The following is a 22,679-nucleotide window of genomic DNA, read 5'->3' as shown; positions in this document are numbered from 1 at the left end:
CAAATAAACTCACTTAAACTACTACAGAATGGTATGGATTATCTCACTCCTGTCTTACTTGCTCACTACATGCACGACATAGCTTGGCATTCAGTTTAAGAAAAGCAAACCATTACCAAGATAAGAAAACCAATGACATGTAAATGTAGCTGTTCTTCCATCTATACTAAAACTATAAATTAAAGATAAGATTTCAGGTGAATCGATACACCAGAACAACACAGATTTTTTTTTTTTTTAATAAGAAGGTTATATACATAGAATTAAATTAAACTTTATACAAATAATAAAATACTATCTTCACACCCAATGCAATATACAGAATTCCAAAGGTAAAGCATACATACCCAAAGGAACACATGGAAACCAAAGAAAAACCAATACAGAATTATCTTTCTTTAAATTTAAATTGTTTTACATTATATATATATATATATATATATATATATATATATATATATATATATATACACATACACACACACACACACAAAATAAACACACACTGTATATATTCCTATGATTTGACAGTACCATTTCCATAGACAGCTTGTAATGGAATAATATTTCTCGAGGACTTGCAAAGGTAAAAAGCCCCATTCTTTTTTATATTACAATTTGCTGCTCAACAGCACTTGGAACATTTAAAATGAAAACTATTACAGGAACCTTTTTTTGCAGCAAGCAAACCAAATGTTTTAGAGTGTGCCATGCTATAATAAACTTAACAGTGACAGTATTTTTAACCCAATAGTGCATCCTGTTTCATCCATTTCTTATCTTACACCTGTATACTCAAATTGGTACTCTTCCATGACATGACACAATGGAAATGGGATGCTTTTATACAATACAACAGAAAATTTTAAAATGGTGTTGCAGGCGCCTGTTAAATAATCTAAGGCATACAAAGTGCGTACTGGAAACCCAAAATTAGCCTTAAAATAAAAAAAATACAACAACTTTTAACACGCATGCCACAGCCAATCTACAGCAGTCGAACAATCGATCATGGAAGAAGGACTTGTATTCTTTAACTGCAGTCTTTATAAAAGAGGGTAGAAAGACAATTTCTCCCTGCACAAACAGAGCCCTGAGAAGACAAAACTGCATTAGAAAGGCATGTGAACCACATTAATTAATTACAACAGGAAGAACATTTATTATACAGTAATAAAACAAATTAAATACAATCATTTAAATATATATCAGGTTTGCTGCGAGCAAGATTCTTACAAACTACAAGCACCAAATGTATGATAATATTAATCAGTGAATAGATTTTAAGGGGTGATAAAAAGTATGAAAACTGTGGGATCTGTGGGGTGTCTCTTAGTCAGACTTTACTCCCCATTTTACTTGTCTACCATTTTGTATACAACTTTCCAAGCTGCAGCACCATAGTATGAAAGGTCAATCAAATTGAAATGCTACAAAGCAGAATAGAAGGACTGATTGCTCACATTAGTTGTAAAGACTTTATACCAAAAGGTTAAAACCTAAATTTAAACTTCCAAAAGCTAGTGAAGCTGTTTAATTTTTGTCATGTCTATTAACATTGCAACCATTAGAACACTTGGTTAATGTTTCATGATTGATGATAACTAATCCTGATCACAAATTACAGCAATTTGAGAGAGGCTTGGGTAAGCTAAAGCCAGTGAAATTGAAGCCTTTCTTACGTGCATAAAAAGAAAACCATACAAAAAGTGTAGCTTTCATAATGGACAAGAGCTACAATGTAAATGTTAGGCTTTAAAACCATTGGAGAGATTTTTGTTTTTTTTTTTTATTATAATTAGCTACTTGTGGACTAATGTATAGCCATTATGAAAGCTAACAGGAGGATGACAGAACAAAACATACATTTAACAAATCATTTTCAGTACACCAATTTGTAATTTAACATCTCCCACTTCTTTGGAAAAGAAAAAAGTTAATGGAGTGAAAATCCACTTAAATTTGATAATTGAGGCATTAACAAATAGCCCTTCAAATATACTAAAAGCTTGTAAGCAAGCGATATATTACTATGAATAAGCAAATAAGATTCAAAAGAAATATTAAATTTAAAAAGCCTTTCATATTTAAAAAAATTAAAGCACTTAATTAAAAATGGAATATGAAATAGATGTAAACAACTGCTGTAGAACCATGCAACTACCACTGCACTGATGCCAAGAGATTGTATACAGAATAGCAATCCTGAAGGCTATTAACTACCCCATGTGTCTGAGTGTGTGTGTGTGTGTGTCAACAGAAGTATATATTTTCTAAGAAAAAGGAAACGGTACTTTGAAATATCCAAGTGTTGTTGGTGAACAAATTTACAACAGTGATTAAATACAGGCTACTTATAAAGCATTTGTACAAGTGTCAAAGTGCGTGTGGTTAATGATTGGTTGTACAAAAACTGTATGAACAAAACACACCTGTACATTCCTTGGGAGACAATATGGAAGTCACAACCTCATTGCATTGGTGTCCTTTATCTCTTGCCATTGAATCAGTTTACTGTTTGCTTTAATTTGCTTGCTGCTTGGTCAAAATGTATGTTAAAATAAGGCAAGCAGATCCACAGGCTCCTCAATAGAGGAAAAGAAGGTGGCCTCCCTTTTTCTGAAGAGATGACTTCAGCTAAAAAGTCCCAGGCTTCAAATCAAGATCAACAGTTCTTGGATAAAGAGGACAGCTGAAGAGGAACTCCAAGGTGAGCACCAGCAAGACACTCCCGTTGACTTCAGAAGGTGCAGGCGAACCCATCAAGAAAGGCAGCTGATACAATCGAGCTTCAGGCTTCCTTCAGCAATGGGATATCTGAAAAAACACAAGAGGAAAATGACACTGTGCATCCCAGAATGACAATTTCTAACTTTATGCAAAAGAGCTCCTACTAAATGCTAGGGTTGACATGCTTATGTTCCTGCTGTTCATAACATGGAAACATACTTGTGTAACTTTCCCAAGTATCCTACATTTAGGCCTTAAGATTTAGCATTCAACATATCCACTCAATTAATAAAATTAATCCTTAAATATGAAAGATTCAAAACCTACCTGAAAAGTTACAATGTGGAAATGCATTTTTAATGTGTTTATTTGTTAAATGAGGGAAGAAACAACTTTTTTTGGAGTAGAAAACCAACGTAGAAAACGAACACAAAAGCCAATACAACATTACAATTCAGACATACTGTACCTTCTATACCTATGTCTCTCTTTTTTGTTAGTGTGGCTTTGACATAATGGACCAGAAGGTGCATACTAATTCAGGGTGAGCATCAATACTCAAGTATAAAACTGAATAAAAAAAAAAATTCACATCAAATCATTCCTAGTCATGCACACCACTCACACCTACGTCCACAGTTTTCCCAGTCTCATTCACGTACAAGATCTGACACTGTTTTTAAATAAAGAGATGGTATAACGAAACAAGATTGTTATTCCACATCTTTATCTGAAAAAAGTGGGAGCGTGAACATAACTAAAAGAATACAACTGAAAAAAAAAAAAAAAAACTTTAACAAGTACAATAAATTTACACTGGCTGTTACAGATGCAGATTAAATGTATGTTTTTATCTATAATAATAAAAGGCAAAGCCCTCACTCACTCACTCACTCACTGACTGACTGACTGACTGATTGACTCATCACTAATTCTCCAACTTCCCGTGTAGGTATAAGGCTGAAATTTGGCAGGCTCATTCCTTACAGTTTACTTACAAAAGTTAAGCAGGTTTCATTTCGAAATTCTACACGTAACGGTCATAACGGTCAACAACGTCCGCCATGTTGAACTTTCTTATTTATGGCCCCATCATCACGAAATTTGGTAGGCGGCTTCCCTGCGCTAACCGAAACCAATGTACTTACTTATTTCAATGGTATGACGCCACTGTCGGCCGCCATATTGAACTTTCCAACGTCACCAATTTTCAAACTTCCCGTGTAGGTAGAAGGCTGACCCCATCTTCACGAAATTTGGTAGGTGGCTTCCCTGCGCTAACCAAAACCGATGTACGTACTTATTTCAGTTGTATGATGCCACTGTCGGCCACCATATTGAATTTTCCAAATGTCAGTAATTCTCCAACTTCCCGTGTAGGTAGAAGGCTGAAATTTGGCAGGCCCATTCCTTACAGTTTACTTACAAAAGTTAAGCAGGTTTCATTTCGACATTCTACGCGTAACGGTCATAACGGTCAACAACGTCCGCCATATTGAACTTTCTTATTCATGGCCCCATCTTCACGAAATTTGGTAGGCAGCTTTCCTGAGCTAACAGAAACCAATGTACATACTTATTTCGGTGGTATGATGCCACTGTCAGCCGCCATATTGAACTTTCCAACGTCACTAATTCTCCAACTTCCCGTGTAGGTAGAAGGCTGAAATTTGGTACTTATTTCGGTGGTATGATGCCACTGTCGGCCGCCATATTGAACTTTTAACGGAAACCGATGTTCGTACTTATTTCGTTGGTATGACACCACTGTCAGCCGCCATATTGAACTTTCCAACGTCACTAATCCTCCAACTTCCCGTGTAGGTAGAAGGCTGAAATTTGGCAGGCTCATTCCTTACAGCTTACTTACAACAATTAAGCAGGTTTCATTTCGAAATTCTACGCGTAATGGTCATAACGGTCAACAACGTCTGCCATGTTGAACTTTCTTATTTACGGCCCCATCTTCACGAAATTTGGTAGGTGGCTTCCCTGAGCTAACCGAAACCAATGTACGTACTTATTTCGGTGGTATGACACCACTGTCAGCCGCCATATTGAACTTTCCAACATCACTAATTCTCCAACTTCCCATATAGGTAGAAGGCTTAAATTTGGCAGGCTCATTCCTTACAGCTTACTTACAAAAGTTAAGCAGGTTTCATTTCGAAATTCTACGCGTAATGGTCGTAACAGTCAACAATGTCCACCATGTTGAACTTTCTTATTTATGGTCCCATCTTCTCGAAATTTGGTAGGCAGCTTCCCTGCACTAACCGAAACCAATGTACGTACTTATTTTGGTGGTATGATGCCACTGTCGGCCGCCATATTGAACTTTTGAACAGTCTTTGTTACTTATGGGCCCATCTTCAAGAAATTTGGTACACGGGTTCCCAACGCTAACTGAATCCTACTTACGTACATATATACGTCCATAGCTTGCACCTCGGTCACCGTGTGAGGTCGCGTTGGGTCCCCCATCCCAACGCCTCCCACGTTGTTGGCTGGCTGCCTGCCTATATAAGACTGTCCGTCGCTCCGGTTTCTACATTCCCTTCCTTGCTTCGCCACGGGATTCACGTCTCCATACTGATAACTACAGCCTTTATGTTTAATCCACGGCTTCTCCGCTGTTTTATTGTTTGTTTATTACAATTATAGTTATTGTATAGGTATTTTACACTTACTTTACATTGCTCAGGTACCCATTTCCTTTATCATTCCAACCCCCATTACCATGTCTATCGAGATGATCACTATCGATCAAAGAACTGTCACTTACCGAGTGCTTTCCATGCCTGGAGATACCACCTACCTTTTCCATTCTCTTTATTACATATTGCACGGCCATATCAGACTCACTCTTGATATCCGGAGGAACATTCTGTCTTATGTATTGAATGACTGGGACAGGTTCAAGGTGTGGACTGATGACGGTACAGGAGATAATTATACTACACAGGAGCACTATAAAAGAGTGAAATGCTTAAGCCCTTCACCTATGGTTCTGCATGTGAGTTGATGGCTGCCGCTGAATTGTTCAGGTGTCGCTTTCAAGTGTACCGAAATGGCCAAATATTTTACACCTTTCGACAACCGCCAATGCCTCTTAAACATCTTAGATTCACAGGTGACGATTTCAATAGTGGACACTTTGATGTTTATGAATGTTTAAACTCTCAAAAGCTGGATGTGATTTTATCGATGAAACCGGTTATGTGCTTACAACACTTGACAGATGCCAAATGTCACTTCAACACAACAAATCCTGCAAATACTGTCGTAATTGAAACAAACCATGAAACTCAAACCGATTATGACAGCAGCAATCCAAGCTGTGAGATTTGAGACAAGATTACTGTTCACATGGCCAACTGTAAGTTATATGCTCAAGAGTAAGCTCAGCGCACAGCTTGGTCATGTTACAACCGGAGGGCCGAACTGACAACATGGTATACAAAGAGATCCTTAACAAATAATTATTGGCACATTTTCCCTCAGTTTAAAAAGGTAAAATTTTCTTCTTAATAAAAATTTTGATGCAGTACTTCGCCGCTGCGAAGCGCGGGTATTTTGCTAGTTGTATAATATTAACAATATGAGCAGCTCACTATTCAAAACGGTATATTTGGGAGGCAGCCGGTATCAAACCGGTGACCTCTTGATTAGGAGTCAGCAGTTCTTACCACTGCACCATGCAAGCTGTTGTATCAACAGCCTACAGTAACCCGCTTTCTTTTTCTTTGGTTATATGCTTGGATAAAAGTGCACTTGTTTTGTTATACTTGTATCTTCTGTAAAAGTGTTTATTTGATATTTGGAATTCAGGCTTCACACATTATACACTTCATGTCTAAATTTTGTCAATTATTACTAAAACATGAAAAACATTTTTGCTTTAGCGATGTGTTTACATAGATTGTTGTAGACACAGAACACACATGAAATGTATGCATTCCAAATGACGATGTATTATTTACCCTCTACAACTCCAGGTACTTCACTCCAAGATAAACACTGGGCACTGAGAACCTTCTTTGTGAATTGAGCTGTGGCGGTGGGCAGGGGGATGGGATACCAGGCTGCTTGCTGTTTTTGCTTATCAACACATTTACAACACAAAAGACACTGACAGAGAGGTGCGAACAGATTTAAGGTGGGCCAGGATTACAAGTTTTTTCATAGGTTTTGGGAATTCTAGTGTTAAATAAGTTGGATGAATGGTCACATCTCATGACAAGTAACTGGTTTAAGCTTCTTATTTTAAACATTATTTTAAGGTTGGATGGGTTTTTATCCAATATGATCAGATGAAGTAGAATAGGCAGGAGGGGGACTGGACAATTACAGTATGTGAATGAGTGATGGTGTAAAAGCATGCATGTCAAAATTAGGAAGATGTTACATTATTCTGGTTTAAGGTTTTATTAAGTCAGCAAAAGAAATGAGTCACTTTGTTACCAACACATAATGATGAATCATTCTGACCCTAGAATGCTGCCAACTTCAACCAGGGGAACTGTGAAAGGAACAGCCTTTTATTTAGCATGTTCTATTTATGGACACAACAAACTGGATCTGATATAGTTACATGTTAATCCCTTTAAATCTAAACCTTTGGTACATCTGAGCAGCTCTGATCAAGTCTTTCTTTCTTACTTACAGCCCTACTATCAGATGGCAGCAGCCCCATTATTATCCAAGCCAGAAGATCTTGTGTGTGTTTCGGGGGTTGTGGTTTATTACACTTTATTTGTCCTGAGAATAAATTAAAACTTTACAGAAGCTCAAGGTACATTCATCTATTCATACATTCAAGTAAAACCCACATCATAAGACACACTCAAAAACACACACACACACACACTCTTACATTCACTCATTCTGCAACAATAAGGAGGAACCCTCAGCAAAAAAATTTAATGCTCTTAGTATGTAAAAAGCAACATGAAGAACCCCATGCCGATGACTTGTAGACCCCATAAAGGAAAGGAAAGGAAAATAAACAAAAACTATGCCCAGGCTGCCTGGTGTTATGAGATAGTCACAATTTTGTTATGCCACCCAGATCTAGCAAAAGCACTTAAAACATGCCTACCATCTGAAAAATCATTGGTGAATGTGAGAGAACACTGGCTTTGCCGGTCACTGCTCTCTGAGTCTTGTCTTTGTGGAGAGGCAGCAGCCCCAGAATGCTCAAAGGCCCAAGAAGAGGAGGTGGATGAGGAGGAGGAGGAAGTAGCAGCTTGATGCACCAATACTCTCTCTGAATTTTGACAACTGCTAGACTGATTCAGTTCAGCTTGTCCTATGTGATCTTCCTCTCTGTGGGGTTCATCCATCCCACCTGGTCCCTCTGACAGTACTATCTGAACTCTCGATTCAACCGGTGGAATGGTAGCTCCTCCACTCCCATAAACTGCCTCTTCATAGGATGGCAGAGAAACTTGTACACCTTCAACCACAATAGACACAGGATCACCAGACACTCCCTGGTCACGCCTATGAGACAACAGAAAAAAAAGAAAAAGGACTGAAATATCAATGTTTGACCTATAAAAAATGTTATCTCTACAAGCACAATTTCACTCTAATAATATAAAGCACAATAAAGATATTGTACAACTTACTGCTGAATACACTTCAGAAAAGCAAATTGAATTTATATGGATGGAAAGCTCATACTATGCAGAAGGAAATAAGTTGGAGTTTTTTGGTTGTAAAACTGTCATTTATTACTTAAGCCTTTAAAAAAATCCATTATAACTTGAAAACAGTGCAAAGTTAACACAAACATGTTTAATCGCTATTACAAGCTGAACATTAGATGTAAACTGTAGGTAGCTAATATCAAGTCTCACAAAAGAGTCTCCTTTTTTTCTGTTAAATTTTATATACACACTGTCAAGGAATGTATCATTGCATTATCAACACAGACCATAAAAGTCACTTAAAAAAAACTGAAGAAAAATGAACATATTTTTGTTAAACCAAAAAGGGAATAACAGGTTTGCAGGGACATAGCTGTCACGTGCACAGAGTACAGCTAATTTCTTAAATCAATATGCAACACGTCACCACTTTCAAAGTATGTTCTTTAAGCAAAATTAAAGTAAAGCACCTACATATTTTTATTTTGATTATACTTTATCGAATTAAAATGAATAAGCATGTATACAGTGCACCATACAGTCTGCAGTAATGCTGTACCAGTTGTGCCCCAGCCCCACATTTTGAAGTCTTTAAAGCAGGAAATCTTAGCTGCAAATAATGAGAATGCTCAGTGTCAATTGCAATAACCACATGTGCACCATATTAGGTTTGTCTTTATGTAGGAATTTTAATATCAAAATCAGATCAGTTCCAAGGTTTCCTATGGTATTCTACTAAAACATTCTGTTTTGTGATTCTGTAAAACAACCATTGCTATTCTCCCAAAAATGTTTTTTATTAGATTAGCTCACTTACTAATCATAATTTCATGAAAAATATATAACCATGAGAAGTTAAACAAGCTGCTCAATTACCTGCTATGATGAAAGGACTTAAGTTTTGGCTGAAGAAGAACAAAGAGGACCACCAACAAGAGAATGAGTGCAACTGAGCTGGCTGTGGAGGCAACAATGGAAAGTGCAGGAACACCCAAAGAAGACTGCAGTTCTTTACCTGTGAGTAAAGACCACAAAATTTAGTTTTAAACATTTAATTGTAGCATCACTGGGGTTTTACTAAATCAAACTGACAAGCAAAAAGCAGATAAACAAAAATAAAATGAAACTACATTACATATAGTCAGTAAAATCATCAAACTAAATTTAAATGTAAACAGTCCAAATAATGGATGAGTTAAAGTATAGAAATTCACAAATTCTAGCACTTATTGAATTTTTTTTTTTGCGTTTTACATCTGTTAGTAATCTCTTGTTACTTGTAGTAATGATCAATAAAATTTTAATGTCATGTTTTAGTGGAGAAAGGAAGTAGAGAGAGAGAGAGAGAGATACTTTATTGATCCCAAGTGAAATTTAAGAAACTTAAACTTACTAGAGGAAAGGTGGATGTCAAAATTCACAATCCTGTTTTACGGTACTTATTAGATGTTCACAAGAGACTTTTCTGTAAGTGGTGTATTTAACAATATTTTAATGAACATACAAACATGGACAAATTTGTTAGTCGTCTTAAAGCTCATTGAAAAAAGTGTATGCCAAAAAAGGGACTAAATGAAAACCAATTGTCCCATGTATACCGGCATACCTTTGATACGTCATAGAGAAAATCCAAACAAGTGTGAAAAAAGATCAAACATAGCTTATTCTTCAAAGATATTCTAAAATGGCCTGGGCACATTTGTTGGTAGACCTAGATTAGAACATAAATTACAGGATTAGAGGAATTTGTGAAAATAGCTGTTTTCTTGAATTTATATCATACATCTCTAATCGTGCAATCAGTCACTCAGCCTATTCAAACAGTAAAAGTTGTCACTCTGCTGTTTGGTGTCATCCTGTGTCTCACACTGAACATGGACCAGAGAATACAAAGGAGAGAGTTGTCTGAGGATATCAGAAAGAAAATGATAGACAAACATGTTAAAGGCAAAGACAAAAAGGCCATGTGTCAACAGCTGCAAATATTATGAAAAAGTATAATGTCCAAGGGACTGTCACCCTCCCTGGACATGGCCAAAAAAGGAAAGTCAACGCCACAATGGGCAGAAGGTTAGTGAGAACGGTAGACAAAAAGCCAAGGACAACTTCCAAAGAGAAACAAGCTGAACTCCAAGGTCAAGGTGCATTAGTATCTCACAGCACCATCTGAGTGACAGCGGGCTCAACAGAAGACACAATAGGACTCTACTGTTGAAAACAGGGAATTTGCTAAAATCCATACTGACAAGCCACAATTTTTCTGGAAAAATGCCCTTTGGACAGGTGAGACCAAACTGGAGCTTTTTGCTACATCACTTCCGCTCTATGTGCACAAAAGAAAAAAATAGGCTTCAAAGAACTGAACAAACCTACTGTGAAACATGGAGGAGGCTTGGTTATGTTTAGGACTGTATGGCTGCATCTGGTGTATGGGGTGCCTTGAGTCTGTGGAAGGAACCATGAAATCTCAAGACTATGAAGACATTCTGGAGCAAAACATACTGCCCAGTATCTCAGTTGCAGGTCACTGATCCTCCAAAAGAATAATAAACCAAAACATGCAGCTAAGAGCGTTTAAGAATGGCCAAGAAGAAAACACTGGACTATTCTGAAGTGGCCATCTGTAAGCCCTGATTTGAATCATGTGGAACATATATGGAAAGAACTGAAACCTGCTGACTGCAGAAGACCCCCTTTTTAAACTCAATACTACTGGAGTAGTTTGCTCAGGCACAGCAGGCCAGACTATCTGTGGACCGGTGCAGAAGACTCATGGAGAACTCCAGGAATCACTTGTTTGCAGTGATTATGCAACAAAATATTAGGTTAAGGGTCGTATTATTGCTGTCCATGCTAATTTCATTTGTGTTACTATTTGAAATATTCTGTTTAATCAAAACTCTAAAGCAAAATCAGATTTTTTGTTAGATACAGAAAAAACAATGATGGATGCCAATTACATCTGTTAGTTTTAAATTAGTTCAGGGGACAATTGTGGATTCTGCCTTATTCATGGTGAAGTAGTAACAAATTTGTCCACGGCTATAAATGTGTTTTGGAGCACACACCTTTGCATGTAAATTAGGCAACACAAGTAAATAGAGATTCTTTTCATGAATGGTATGATACTGTTTGCTGTTTGTTCAGTGTTGGCCCTCATAGAAGCTGCTTGTATCATAGAATGGCCCTTATAGTGTAATGCTTTGGGGATTGCAAAGTCATGAACATTCTCTACATTTATAGTCGGCGGTTTCAGCAATTCAATTAAAGTGACAACTGGTGTCACAGTAGCTTCTCTCTACAACTATGTTTAGAGGGTCAAGGCAGATTTATACTGCTGCATCAACCCTATAGCAACAGCCTGATGCACAACTCCTAAAATCGGCATAGACCCTTTGCAAAACCTTATCACCAGTTTGGAAATAACGCATATCTTGAAACACATTTCAATTCATTTTCCTATACAGTGGAACCTTGGTTTGCGAGTAACTTGGTTTGCGAGTGTTTTGCAAGACAAGCAAAAATTTTTAATAAATTTTGACTTGATAAATGAGCGGTCTTGCAATACGAGTAGTATGTATACGCTTTGTCTGCTGAGCGTCATGTGATCACAACTGAGCTGATGGTTGTTCTCTCTCTCTCTCTCTCTCGTTGCGTGATTGTGGGGAATAGTCTCCTATTCTCCATTTGAGTCGGCGTGCCTCACTCATATAATCATCCGTACGAGCGTATACTGTGTAACACAGCATTGTGACTGTGTGTGTGCGCTGTGACGTGCAAGTCCCCGTCTTGCACCCCAAAACACGAAGCTGAGTCGCAATACTTTAGCAACACCAGCTTTATTCAGCTTGAAACAGCAACAGTGCGTTTATTTATTGTAGCGGGATCTGCCACTCTCCTATACACAGACACAGCAGTCAGGCAGAGTCATGGCCAAGTAATACTGTGCCCTGCGCATTTATAATGTTCCTTGTATCACCCATCAACGGCAGGCACTTGTAGCATTTCCGCAATCTTTTCAGATTCGCTTTTACGGCGAACTGCTACAGTGCTGGGAGACTGCGATTGCTTTAGGACGCTCTTCCGTGTGTTATCCCGTTGGGTGGAATTCCACAAGAGTTTAGAAACTCACTCACACCAGCCATGATTCTTTTCAAAGGTAAAGTGCAAGTTAATTTGTGACAGACAGACAGACAGATAGACAGATAGATAGATACATACTTTATTAATCCCAAGGGGAAATTCACATAATCCAGCAGCAGTATACTGATACAAAAAACAACATTAAATTAAATAGTAATAAAAATGCATGTAAAAGCAGACAATAACTTTGAGTGATGTTAGCATTTACTCCCCCGGATGGAATTGAAGAGTCGCATAGTGTGAGGGAGGAACGATCCCCTCAGTCTGTCAGTGGAGTAAGACAGTGACATAAGTTTGTCACTGAAGCTACTCCTCTGCCTGGAAATGACACTGTTCAGTGGATGCAGTGGATTATTAATGATTGACAGGAGTTTGCTTAATGCCTGTTGCTCTGCCACAGATGTTAAACTGTCCAACTTTACTCCTACAATAGAGCCTGCCTTCTTAACAAGTTTGTCCAGGCGTGAGGCGTCTTTCATCTTTATGCTGCCTCCCCAGCACACCACCGCGTAGAAGAGGGCACTTGCAACAACCGTATGGTAGAACATCTGCAGCATCTTATTGCAGATGTTGAAGGACGCCAACCTTCTAAGGATAGTCGGCTCTGACCTTTCTTACATAGAGCATCAGTATTGGCAGTCCAGTCCAATTTGTTATCTAGCTGCACTCCCAGATATTTATAGGTCTGCACCCTCTGCACACAGTCACCTCTGATGATCACAGGGTCCATGAGGGTTTTATGTATTTTTACTTTATATTAATAATTTTTATATGAATAGTTTTGGGTTGTGGAACGAATCATCTGAGTTTCCATTATTTCTTATGAGGAAATTCTCTTTGATATACGATTGCTTTGGACTGCAAGTACGTTTCCGGAACGAATTATGCTCGCAAACCAAGGTTCCACTGTATTCTGAACTAACATGGTGTGGATTGAAGAAAGACTTGTTGGAGACTTTAGAAAACAAACACATTTATGAGTTACCTCATCACAACACTACAAAGACAATCAGACAAGAGGACAATTTATGATGCACAATATCTGCAAACATTGGTTTGGAAGGCAGCAAATGTGTGAAAAAGTGGAAAAATGTGAGGGACAAATATGTTCGCCTCTGGAAGAAAATGTGTGTAGCATGAAGAGCAGTGATCAGAGGTAGCAAAAACTGCATGCATTTTAATGGATCATTTGCTTTTCTTGCAAGCTACAAACAATACCAAGTAGCATTCAAACATTTGCCAACAATGTGGAGCGACACAAAGTATCAAATGCTTTCGACAGAATAGCCCATGACATGGATTCAACACAAAAGTATAAATCAACCTTTAGTACAACCTATTCTTTCCACTTTCGTATGACTTGTTTTGAATTAACTTTCGTCTTCATTTTGGTTTACTTTGTGGAAAAGTTCTACCATACTGCAGAACCTTATTGCAAGAAGGGGATATTGATCCTCATAATTTGTTAGAGGATCACCCATTGTCAGGTAATTTGAGTGATTGGTCAGGTGATACATGGCACCTGAGCAAAAGTAGCCTTAGATTTACAATGTGGAAGAAGACTTAAAATATCCCAGTTTTTCTGTAATGGCAAATGATGGAAAGATTTTCAGTTTGTTTCTTTTTATTTGGCGTGATGTGTTTTATATGTCAGCTGGAAAAAGTCTTGCTTTAATATGGATTTACAGGGTCATTAATTTAAACAATATAGTGAAACTCTCACTTGCATGCGATATAGTTTACATTTGGAATCCAAAACAATAAAATGGGAAAAACAGTTTTTCGGCGATACATTTTTTTTCAATTTACTGTGTAAAACACACACACCTAATTAACTGAATAAATTCTACTGTCAGATTGATGACATACGTCCAATTGTTGATTATGACTTAATTAAGGATTTGCAATTTGCAAAGCAGTGGCCCAACTCCTTTCACGGAACACGTGTGATAAGATGGAGGAGTGTTGATTAAATGGTTTTAACTCAATCCATTACAGCTTGTGTTCGCCATGTGGCTCACTATTTAGCAGGCACCAGCTGCAGCTTGGCTGGAATGAAAAAGGAGCAGACAAGCATTAAAGGGTAAGTAAACATTTTGTGAAGAGAACAGCAAACGCTAGGTGGACAGGCAACAGGGGGAAGATGAAAATTACAATGTCGGTTGAGCAAACAACGTAACAGTGAGCAAGACCATAGGGTGACTGGAGGTTCCAAGATGTGAACGTGATCCAGTCCACTGAGCAGCCAACAGAAGGGATAATGAGAGAGACCATGGAACATTAAGAAGGAAGGAGAAGCAACAGGTAGCAGAATTTGTGGAAGGGCAAGGTGCTGTGGGAACTACAAAAACCAGTAGGGGCTTGGCTCTGTAATGGGATGGGATGCAGAGGTGTTGCCAGGAGCAGAATCTCCAATTAAAATATAAGGAAGACAACAGAGCTGCTCACTGATTTTAAGAAGAATGCTGAACCAGGGAGACTGTCAGTAACTAATAAAAATAAACTTATCTAAATTGTCCAATTTAGCCTGTTCTCTGTGGGTAATTGCAACTAGGGCTTCAAGAGTCGTATTACAAAAGAGCAAAGAGAAAAGTGATTAAGATATTAAAGAACCAGACACACTGCTTAAATATTTGTTTCAAACTTTTACTTTCTTATACATTCTTCAAAATTTTAAAACAAACAGAAGTTGAAATAGTTTTATAATAATGGTAATAATAAAACTTTGAAATAGGCCACATAGGACACTGGGAAAAAGATCTCTTAATCTATATATCAGAAAAGGAGTGGAAAGTAGCAATGCAGAGAATTCACTCAAGCTCCATATGCGCAAAGCATACAATTATACAACTCAAAATTATATATCGAGCACATCTGTCTCGACTAAAACTCTCCAAAATGTTTCCAGGGCATGATCCAACCTGCGAACGTTGCAACCAAGCCCCAGCCTCACTAGGTCACATGTTCTGGGCCTGCACCAAATTAACATTATTCTGGACAAAAATTTTTAATTTCCTCTCAGACAGCCTTGGACTCACAATCCCTCCTAACCCATTAACAGCTGTGTTTGGGGTTCTTCCAGAGGGTCTTAAAGTGGAGAAGGACAAACAAATTGTGATTGCATTCACTACACTGTTGGCACGCAGACTTATTCTGATAAACTGGAAGAACCCAAACTCTCCTCTTTTAAGTCAGTGGGAAACTGATGTGTTATATTATTTAAAATTGGAAAAAATCAAATACTCAGTTAGAGGATCTGTACAGACTTTTTCAAAACATGGCAGGATCTAATCAGTAATATTTTAAAATAAGTTTATAAAGCACAGAGAATTTATTAATTTAGGTATTTTTACAAGCCTTAAATTTTACACCGTTTGGCTTGCTCTCTCTCTCAAGGGTGGGGATCGATCTGTTCTTAGCATAATTCTTTTTTTTTGTAAAAACTTGATTGCTATGTATTGATTGTAATAAAATGAATAAATAAAAATTAAAAAAAAAAATAGGCCACATTCAATTCTGTTTAAATAAGCATACAGTACAGTATATTCTAGAATTCTGTTTTATTTTTCTTGTATGAATATAAAGGTAATCAATTTCTATTTTACTAACCTAACTTGCATGTAGGAATGTGCTTGCATTTGTTGCTGACAGTATCAAAGGAATATTCCAGCGTTGGACAATTAAGTTAAGCCTATGTAATGTATATACATAAATGGAGTACAGAACACATAATCAATATACATACACATACCCACATACTTAAAAACACTCTTCAAATAAGTATAAACACAATTTAAGACTTAACAATGGCAATTGTACAGCACACAATTCATAATAATGACAAAAATCCAGCAGTGAAATTATTGTTAGCTAAAGATAAACCCAGTTTAAAAAAAATAAAAAACAGTTGTAATGTAAATTTAACCCTGCAAATAAACTGGGCGTACCCATTATACAGGATGGTATAGAAGAAGAAGAAAAAGTCACCTCTTAGAGGAAAACTGTAAATTCACTGGACTAAACAATCACCAAATGGACATGCAGCTGTCTGACAAAGAACAGCTTCAGCTCCTTAGTTTCCTTCTGACTTAGGCCTCATAATGTTATATCCCATAGAGGTAATCACCACAAAAGGTAACTGCAAGATACGTGGCAATCAGGACCTTCCCAAACCCTGCCTTGGGCCTACTCTCCATTTCCTTAACATCTTCTCCTTCTTCCACAGATTCACTCCAAGTTAAACTGACTTCAACAGAACACATAACATCAAAGTCCAATTATCCATGCTAATACCATCTTTTCCTTTTTGAGATACTATTTACATTTTAAAACACTAACATCATATACAAATTATTAGAATCAAATTATTTAAAGAAAATCTCCTGATTTGTTAAAATTGTGTTTTCAAATACTGCAATAATAGAAAGGATGTTATTATTTTAATAAGATAAATTCTATAAACTGTTTTGTTTGTCCAAGTTCTACAACACCTATACTTACAAGAAGCCAAAAAAGCACATTAACAGCATCTCATGCAAGCATGTTAAAGCATGAATATATACAAATTATAAAATGTGTACAAATGTCAATTTTATGACTCATTTTAGAAAGAGTGAAGTTAAAACACGACAAGGTGAAGTGATGTTAGGAAAACTGCAAGGTATGTAGGAGAATGGAGAAAAAAAAAAATACATTTACAACATACACATATTTTATTGAATGAAAAAAGTGGGCTATATAAGAAAAGCTACCTTGCCCAAGTCGGCAGCTGATCTCCATCGGGGGGTACCACTCTCCACTCTGGCAGGTGAGGTATTTGTAATCGCCTTTGAGCGTGTACCCTTCATCACAAAAATACTCTATCACTGTGGTCTGGGAGAACTGGTGGCAAGGAGAAGGGTGACAGGTGTATCCTCCATTTTCTGGCAGAAAAGGCGGTCTGCATTCTAATAAGGAAACACAAAGAGAAAAGGTAATTAAAACTACCTTTCAGATTAGGGTGGGCAGCACTGTAAAATTGTTTGATGAACAATCTCCATGGCAGGATTATATACTACTATGCATCAGTACAAATACCTGTGACTAACAAATTACATAGACATAACGGGAATGCAAGGGGGAGTTCAAAATAGAACAGCATTGATTCCTACTGCAAGGAAATTCAAGTTAACAGCTTACTGCCAAATGTCCTAAATATATGTTATGCCCAAATATAACATTCAAAGCAACAAGCCTTCCATCAAAACTCCAAATAAACCAGACTGCTTAATACTACTTTGAAACATTTAACCTTAAACTGTCCTTATATGCTTTACCAGAGTTCTTTTAAATATAGCTGATCTATCATGTTGCTGCACAGGTGTCTATTTGGACATCTACGGTATTACTAACAGCTACACTATTTGATTGTTCACATTGCTGTGTCACTCTAATCAATTGTATTTATTAGCAAGTGTGCGGATTTGCCAATCCCCTTGATTCCATAAACTAACATCAAAGGACTTAAATGAAGACATTTATTTCAGGAAGTTTTTTACTGATTACCAATCATTGATCATAATAAATCCCCTCAAAACCACTGCCACAGACCTGGAGGTTGTCCACTTTGTAACTAGACAACACAGTAAAGCAATACTGATTCAATTATTACAATTTCAAATAGCAACTCAGTAAATGGAAAGACTGAAAATGACAAGAGAAATACAGTGAAGATGTAGCAACAATCAAATTCTATTAATTTTTGCAACTAAGACACAGGGAGTGACATAACCTAGTAAGAAATAGCAGTAAATTAGTGTGAAGGGTCTAAGATGATCCAGCCAGACCCTGTAACAACATATGTTGAAAAAGTCAAGTCTTCCTTTTCTCAACTGACTGATGTAATGTGGGGTGAATAAGCAGACATCATAGTCTACCTTGATATATAGTGTTTTTTCTTCACTGCACATTCATTGCATGACAAAACATATTTATCTGCAATTTGTTCTATTTGTTACAGAAATAATCCAGCTGACTGCATTCATTAGGCATAATTACTTTAGCATGGAGTCTTAATAGATCAGAAGCCAGAGGCAATAATGCAGACTCCATCGAGCACACAGCCTTGGTGGCACTTAGTTAACTGAAATGCAGCACCCGCTGGTTAAACTGGGTATTGATCACTATGCCTACTTGATTCTGCAGTATTTAAAAAGCCTTTACATGTATGGCATTTCAATGTCTTACCATTTGTGTTATGGATCTGTCACTTGTTCTCTTTATCATGACCTCAAGAGACAGAATGCTTTGACATAGCCTTCAGTCTCATTCTAACTAAATCTTTTAGATTTTTATTTGGTTGATGCCTCTTCAAAGAAAAAAATATTTAAATGAAAGAGCCTCTTTAGTTTTGAAAACTTTACCAAAATGGTCTGCAGAACTAGCAATATTGAGAAAATGCATCAATATCCAACTTGAAGGCCTAAAATAAAACATATGAGACACAAGTACACAAGTCAATGGGGTTGGGTGAGTTTTGAAATAAAAACAAATTAACCATAGACCACTTAATGCCTTCAAATGTGACCATAACACAAACTATGAAAATAATTACAACCCGTCAAGATCAAGTGCACTCATTATTCTTTGGACAAGGCTGGCATTATGAAATCTTGTATAACACCTTAAGCACTCTTAGCTTGCATAACTAACGTAATACAATGTGAACAGATAATACAAAAGATTAACGTTATAAAAATGGGAAAATATAACAAGAAGTCCAAATTTTATTCCATCAAGGGTAACCCTCTATGTGTCATTAGATCTCAAAATTGTCTAACTTGGGGATGAGGCTGGAATTCACAAATTACAGTTCTTAGTAATGGTCAATAAAGCCCACAAAACCCCTGATCAGACCATGTCCAGTCAGTGATCTGTTATGTGGCCATTCACAGCAATCATAAGCTGTTGATTTTTCAAACACACAGCAATAAAGGGGCAAGGGTAAAGAGGCCTTAAAGATTAAAAGGCGGCAAAACAGACCTTAAACAGAAACAAACCTTGTGTCTTACCAGAGACCACTGAATACTATTAACTATGAACATAAAGCCATAACCTAATGTAGATAATTGCAAATGTTTTTTCCTCCCCTAAAATGCACCTCAAGCTTAAATTAATATACACTCACCTAAAGGATTAGGAACACCTGATCAATTTCTCATTAATGGAATTATCTAATCAACCAATCACATGGCAGTTGCTTCAATGCATTTAGGGGTGTGGTCCTGGTCAGGACAATCTCCTGAACTCCAAACTGAATGTCAGAATGGGAAAGAATGGTGATTTAAGCAATTTTGAGCGTGGCATGGTTGTTGGTGCCAGACGGGCCAGTCTGAGTATTTCACAATCTGCTCAGTTACTGGGATTTTCACGCACAACCATTTCTAGGGTTTACAAAGAATGGTGTGAAAAGGGAAAAACATCCAGTATGCGGCAGTCCTGTGGGCAAAAATGCCTTGTTGATGCTAGAGGTCAGAGGAGAATGGGCCGATTGATTCAAGCTGATAGATGAGCAACTTTGACTGAAATAACCACTCGTTACAACCGAGGTATGCAGCAAAGCATTTGTGAAGCCACAACACGCACAACCTTGAGGCGGATGGGCTACAACAGCAGAAGACCCCACCGGGTTCCACTCATCTCCACTACAAATAGAAAAAGGAGGCTACAATTTGCATGAGCTCACCAAAATTGGACAGTTAAAGACTAAAAAAATGTTGCCTGGTCTGATGAGTCTTGATTTCTGTTGAGACATTCAAATGGTAGAGTCAGAATTTGGCGTAAACAGAATGAGAACATGGATCCATCATGCCTTGTTACCACTGTGCAGGCTGGTGGTGGTGGTGTAATGGTGTGGGGGATGTTTTCTTGGCACACTTTAGGCCCCTTAGTGCCAATTGGACATCGTTTAAATGCCACGGGCTACCTGAGCATTGTTTCTGACCATGTCCATCCCATCATGACCACCATGTACCCATCCTCTGATGGCTACTTCCAGCAGGATAATGCACCATGTCACAAAGCTCGAATCATTTCAAATTGATTTCTTGAACATGACAATGAGTTCACTGTACTAAAATGGCCCCCACAGTCACCAGATCTCAACCCAATAGAGCATCTTTGGGATGTGGTGGAACAGGAGCTTTGTGCCCTGGATGTGCATCCCACAAATCTCCATCAACTGCAAGATGCTATCCTATCAATATGGACCAACATTTCTAAAGAATGCTTTCAGCACCTTGTTGAATCAATGCCACGTAGAATTAAGGCAGTTCTGAAGGCGAAAGGGGGTCAAACACCGTATTAGTATGGTGTTCCTAATAATCCTTTAGGTGAGTGTATTTCAAGAGAAAAGATTTTAACTAAGAACAGTTACTCCCTATGGACAAGTAGTGTGCAATATACAGTGATAATGCAAAAAATAAGAATAGGACTAATATACAATTTAGAAATTAGCACAGTGCTTAAAATTTTATGACAGATGCAAAAGTATTGTCCAGTATAATCCTTGTAATAGGCAAGAAAAACTAATACTTTGAACCAAGAAACAAGCAAACATTCAAATTTAGCAAACTGTTAAAATGAACAATTGAGGATTAAGAAAACTAAGAGTTTCGACTTCATTTAACTGGCCACTGCACAATAAATAGAAAGCTGATGGTCAGTGATGAGTCTTATCACATATTCGCCTCTTGCACTCTTAATTTCCTATAATATCACTAAGGAGTGCCTGTACTGCTAAAGATAACTGTAAATAGGCCTGGTTTCAGTATGTTTGGTTTAAATAGGCCTGGTGTGGGTATGCTCATGTCTGGGAGATTGCCCCTCGATGTGCTGATATCAGGTTGGGGTCTGTCTGGTACCTAATGCTGCTAGGTCAGTTTCCGGCTACTAGTGGCCCTGTAACAGAGAAAGCAGCTTCTGGGATATGACGAAAGATAGATGGACTACAAATATAAATTGTGAAATTCTAAATTATTTCTTCTTCCTATTTATAGCTCATCTAAGCAGAACACACACATTACTTTTAACACAGGGTGACACAGAAAAATGGAAACTTTTGAAAAACCCAATAAAAATAGAAGATATCCAACAAAAAAATTTTTTTGACAGCAATTGAACCACTACAACTTGCCCTTTAAGAGACAGTAATCCAAATTATCAATGTCTGAAAATTACGTCCTGTAGATGGCGTCCTCCTGTACATATGCATTCTTCCAATCTGCTGTTGAGGTTCCCCATTGATCGCTGCAACATCTCAGCTGGGATACCACGAATTTCGTCTTGAATTCTTTGTTTCAATTCATTCAGTGTCCTTGGCCGAGTCGTGTAGACCTGACTCTTAAGGTAGCCCCACAAGAAACAAATCACAAACGGACAAATCCGATGATCTTGAGGGCCAGGGAAAGTCAAGGAATCTTGAGATGACATGGTTACCGAACAATTCTCGCACAGCTGCCATTGATGGCCTTGTAATTGATTACTAAATGGCGGGACTGTTTACAACTCAAGGTCCCTGTTCCGCAGTGCTGCCAACTGTACATGGCTGCCACTACACATTTCAAAAGTTCCCGTTTTTCTGTGTCACCCTGTATAAAAGCATTTACATTGTTAAGCCTGAATAACTCTCAGAAGAGTATTCTGATGCCATCTACCAGATAAATTAACAATATGCTTCCAAAAACTATGACTATTTCTATGCACTGTGTCACTCTAAGAAAACTCATCAATATTCATGAATGGGACCGAAAAATTCAACATAAATATAATGGCATGTAAACAAGAAATTGTAATGCTATTTCTCGCTATTATAAAAAAAAAATCCAGTGGGAGGGAATGACTAGGAGACAATACGTGATCTTCACGTTAAGATCATGGAAGACAAATAAAAGACATGTGAGGCAAAAGAGAATGGCCACGGAGCGTCTCGTGGGATATATATATGTTATGAAAGGACAATACGTTCTAAATGAAACGTTGACGACTAAAAGATCGCATTAGCACAAACAAAAGGAAATTAATCATCAGGACCAGGTATACTTGGGGAAAAAATAGCAGGACAAAGCGAGGTCAGAAATAAAAGGGCAAAGAGCAGAAAACAAAGTCTGTTCGCAT

At 37.6% G+C, this 22,679-nt stretch overlaps 1 protein-coding gene across 1 annotated transcript in view; it reads right to left on the bottom strand.

The window, feature by feature from the left end:
• Positions 1-686: 686 nt before the first annotated feature.
• Positions 687-22,679, bottom strand: part of LOC120519178 (sushi domain-containing protein 6-like) — an 82,991-nt gene continuing 60,998 nt past the window's right edge. The window contains exons 3-6 of the mRNA XM_039742362.1: positions 17,279-17,473; positions 9,261-9,399; positions 7,832-8,235; positions 687-2,817 (exon numbers count right to left, since the gene is read on the bottom strand). Coding sequence (XP_039598296.1) covers positions 2,792-2,817; positions 7,832-8,235; positions 9,261-9,399; positions 17,279-17,473 — 764 coding nt within the window. The 3' untranslated portion in view covers positions 687-2,791. The remainder of the gene's footprint in view (positions 2,818-7,831; positions 8,236-9,260; positions 9,400-17,278; positions 17,474-22,679) is intronic.

Source organism: Polypterus senegalus, chromosome 18 (genome assembly GCF_016835505.1).
Source record: "Polypterus senegalus isolate Bchr_013 chromosome 18, ASM1683550v1, whole genome shotgun sequence".
NCBI classification, from domain to species: Eukaryota; Metazoa; Chordata; class Cladistia; order Polypteriformes; family Polypteridae; genus Polypterus; species Polypterus senegalus.
This window is presented reverse-complemented; position numbering and strand designations above follow the sequence as displayed.